The sequence below is a fragment of the Hoplias malabaricus genome, chromosome X2 (assembly GCF_029633855.1).
Source record: "Hoplias malabaricus isolate fHopMal1 chromosome X2, fHopMal1.hap1, whole genome shotgun sequence".
In the NCBI taxonomy this organism is placed as follows: domain Eukaryota; kingdom Metazoa; phylum Chordata; class Actinopteri; order Characiformes; family Erythrinidae; genus Hoplias; species Hoplias malabaricus.
In genome coordinates this window covers 47,455,137-47,459,567 of record NC_089819.1, presented here as the reverse complement: position 1 = coordinate 47,459,567, position 4,431 = coordinate 47,455,137, and the positions used below count along the sequence as shown (strand labels likewise).

Genomic DNA, 4,431 nt, shown 5'->3' with positions numbered 1-4,431 from the left:
GTGTAGTTTGGAACTTGTCCGTAGGGCACTACATAGCGAATAGGGCATAACCACAAGTGTATGCTGAAATGATATAGTGTGAAGGGCATAGTACAAGACGTAGCACACACTAGTGCCCTGTGTGTTTACTAGGACACAGCCCAAATAACGCATTATATTCTAACAATGGCATAGTTTCCCCACAAACCCCAAAGTAGTGCACTACAAAGTGAACAGGGCACAGTTTTAGACACACCCTGGTCTCCGGCAGGGCACACAGAGCAGCATGAGGTCGATCGCAGTACACAGTGGGCAGCGGCACTAGTCAGGGTCACTGAAAGCGCGTGCTGCTGGACGCTCTTTGATGCCCGGAGCGCCGACCTTGTAAACAAAGTTTTCCGTGTTCGCCGCGTAACGGTGGAGCGAGATGGAGTTTGCTATGGTGGGCGCGGATAGCGGGGGCTGCAACCCGCACGTGCCCTACGCCTACGCGCAAGCCCGCGCCAGGGAGCGAGAGCGCGAGCGAGAGAGACACTCCCGCGCGGCGGCGGCTGCTGCTGCGGCTGCGGTTGCGGCGGCTGTGGAGAGCGGTGCGCCCGGCGAAGGAGGCGGGACCTGCGGCCACGGCCAGCAGCATCAAATTCGCGCCTCCTCCTCTTCCTCCACCTCCTCCTCCTCCTCCTGCTGCTGCTCCTCCTCCACCTCTTCCTCCTCCTCTTCTCAGCAGCTAGCGCAGCAGCAACAGGCGCCACAACAGCAGCAACAACAGCAGCAACAGCAGCAGCAGGCGCAGGCGCAACGGGAGGCGCAGGCGCAATTAGTCCGCGAGCGCAAAAAGGCGCGTGGCGTCGCGCGCTGGAGACGTCCGCGCGCCCCCCTCGGAGGCGAGTTGCGTCACTCGGAGCTGGCGCTCCTAGGCTCCGAGGAGGACGTCATGATCGAGGAAGAGGAGGAGGAGGAGGAGGAAGAGGAAGAGGAGGAGGGCGCGCGAGCACGAGGGAGAGTGCGGGCGTACGACGCGGATGACACGCGTGACACCACTCTGGACGACGACGACGACTGTGCCGACGACGACGAGACGGCGTCGCTGACAGGTGGCCGCCCGCGCGCGGGCTACAGGCGTGGAGAGCGCGGGCCCGGCTGCTGTGGCGAGCGCGTGGTCATCAATGTGTCGGGCCTGCGCTTCGAGACGCGCGCGCAGACGCTGGCCCAGTTCCCAGACACACTTCTCGGGGACCCCGCCAAACGGATCCGCTACTTCGACCCTCTGCGCAACGAATACTTCTTCGACCGTAACCGGCCGAGCTTCGACGCCATCCTGTATTTCTACCAGTCCGGGGGGCGCCTCAAACGGCCCGCCAACGTGCCGCTGGACGTGTTCTCCGAGGAGGTCAAGTTCTACGAGCTGGGCGACGAGGCCATGCTCAAGTTCCGCGAGGACGAGGGCTTCGTGAAGGACGAGGAGAAGCCCCTGCCCGAGGATGAGTTCAAGCGGCAGGTGTGGCTTCTCTTCGAGTACCCCGAGAGCTCCAGCCCGGCGCGTGGCATCGCCGTGGTCTCCGTGCTGGTCATCGTCATCTCCATCGTCATCTTCTGCCTGGAGACTCTGCCCGAGTTCCGCGACGAGCGCGAGGTGCCCGGGGCAGCCGCTGGGGCGCACGTGCCCACGCACGGAGGGGTCAATGGCACGCGCACCGCAGCTGCAGCAGAGGCGGCGGCTGCAGCGGCGGCGGGGGCGGCCTTCACTCCTTTCAACGACCCCTTCTTCGTGGTAGAGACAGTGTGCATCGTGTGGTTCTCCTTCGAGATAGCCGTGCGCTTCTTCGCGAGCCCCAGCAAAACGGCCTTCTTCAAGAACATCATGAACTCCATCGACATCGTTTCCATCCTGCCTTACTTCATCACGCTGGGCACGGACCTCGTGCAGCAGCAGCAGGCGCAGCACGCGCCGCAGGGCAACGGCCAGCACGCCATGAGCTTCGCCATCCTGCGGATCATCCGCCTCGTGCGCGTCTTCCGCATCTTCAAGCTCTCGCGCCACTCCAAGGGCCTGCAGATCCTGGGCCACACGTTGCGCGCGAGCATGCGCGAGCTGGCGCTGCTCATATTCTTCCTCGTGATCGGCGTGGTGCTCTTCTCCAGCGCCGTGTACTTCGCCGAGGCTGACGAGCCGGCGTCGCAGTTCACGAGCATCCCGGACGCCTTCTGGTGGGCCGTGGTCACCATGACTACGGTGGGCTACGGCGACATGAAGCCCATTACGGTGGGGGGCAAGATCGTGGGTTCGCTGTGCGCCATTGCCGGCGTGCTGACCATCGCGCTGCCCGTGCCGGTGATCGTGTCCAACTTCAACTACTTCTACCACCGCGAGACGGACAACGAGGACCAGTCCCCAGCCGTGGAGTACCCCCCGCCCGGCTGCCCTTACTTCCCGGACTTTCTGAGGAAGTTCAAGGGCTCGCCGTCGGGCTCCTCGCTGGGGGATAAAGCGGCCGAGTACATGGAGATGGAGGAAGGGGTCACGGAGTCGCTGTGCGCGGTGGACAAACGCAGCCCCAACAGGGGCAACGGCACAGACGCGGGCAGAAAAAACAGCACCAACTCTAGAAGCCTACAGACGGACGTATGATTACGAATAGCACGGCCTGCCGTTGGTTGGTGAGCTCGTGAAGGGTTTGGAAGGGCGCCTTTAGGAACATTGCACAACTTGTTACCGATCAGCAGCACACGTGCACGCCATGCGTGTTTCTTGAACACGCACATATGCGCACGCACACACACACACACACACACACGCAAGAATACACAGGTGCACACGCGTACCCACATAGGCACAGGCACGCACGCACGCATGCGCACACACACGTAGGCACATTCATGCGCAAAGGCACAGGCACACATGTAGGCACATGGGCACACACGAGTGCACACACCCACACACACATACACACACACACACACACACACACACACGCGAATCATTTCTAAACGGACCTGAGCTGAAACACCTTTCTGCAGCGTGGCTACTTTAAACACAGCCCTGTAAACAAACAACAGGCAACGCAAAAATCACCAGCTTTACGTGACGTGGAGGTGTGAGTGGAGTACTGGCCCACCTGTAGACTGTAGACCGAACAGCAGCAGCAAATGCACGGTTCAAGGAGCGCAAAACAAAGTATTTTTGCATAGGCACTTTATGAGTTCCATTCGTCAGTAATTGTAGGAAGAGGAAGCGAGCTGTTATCGTAACGCTATTATGCAATAATGTTGAAATCATTTGCACTATCATCGAAATATGTTCTAGTCTCCCAGATTCAACCCGAGAGTCATATACAGGCCTTAGAAAGTAGAGGGAGAGAGAGTGAGAGAATTGACAGTGATTCAGAGAGAGTGAGTGGAGTGAGAAAGAGTTCAGTAACTACTTAGTAACTCTTCTTTAACTAAACACATAGTTGTTGGGCAGTTATGTCATGTCCTACTACTTTCTGTCTCCTTCCAAGTCCATTAAACAGCAACATGTTACTCTCCTGCTGAAATGTCAGCATGCTAGTTGCTAGTTAGAAGGACCACTGGCACAGCTCTGTGTTAGCCCTTATAGGTACAAGAACTAGCATCAGTTGTTCACATCAAATCACTCCTGTCCTTGCCAACGTCCGCATCATCACATCTGCTTGTCCTCCATTTCAATCAACTGGGATTACCACCTAGGTTTTTACCCCAAAGTGTAGATGCCCCCCCGCCCACCTCCTCCATTTGCCCTAGGAGAGCCAGGCCACTGGATCACCCAGAGTCCACAAAAACGTCTCAGAAGCCACGGCTAAACGGACTGTCCTGCCATTGGAGTAACACCGATGTTTGTTTTTTTGAAGGGTTTGCTTGGCGCAAAATATTCACTCTCGGTCCCTTTAACCACAATGACAATGCAACCCTTTACAAGGACGCTGACAGGAGAGCCACATCAAAGCAGGAGAAAGGGACTGGCTCGCCAACTGGTCCTGTGGTGGACTTTTATGCACAAACAAAACAAATCAAACCCCACCCACACACCTCTGCAGGGGCAACTGGCTTTCTAAGACCACACCTCGCTAGAGCAGATCACTGTGTGAGGTATGTACATTTTCATTGGCTCCTGTTTGTAATGTGCACGATTTTTTGGGATTTGAAAAAGCTTTGAAAGCCCTGTTAATTTGAAGGTTCTGCAGTGGCAATGTTTCAAGAACAATTATATGAAGGGGTTTAAGCTGAAAAAGTTTTTTCAAATCTGATCATTACGTTTACAAGGAAGAGAAGCAACAAACATTCCAGAGTACCTCTGTTTGCGTTGGTGAGGCCATTATGTGGGCAGCTGTGCCTTTAAAGGGACACTAGGTATTATTTTAAACTTAAAATTATAGCTTCAAAATCATTATGATGTTTTATTTCCCTGTAATAGTGAGAACAGGGCATCTGTCA

At 56.3% G+C, this 4,431-nt stretch overlaps 1 protein-coding gene across 1 annotated transcript; it reads left to right on the top strand.

Annotated features, from left to right (window-relative positions):
- The first annotated feature begins 319 nt into the window (after window positions 1–319).
- On the top strand, window positions 320–3,498 carry LOC136676571 (potassium voltage-gated channel subfamily A member 1-like). The gene has a single exon (XM_066653670.1). It carries the CDS (start codon window positions 407–409, stop codon window positions 2,606–2,608), a length of 2,202 nt encoding a protein of 733 aa, XP_066509767.1. The 5' UTR covers window positions 320–406; the 3' UTR covers window positions 2,609–3,498.
- Window positions 3,499–4,431: the final 933 nt, after the last annotated feature.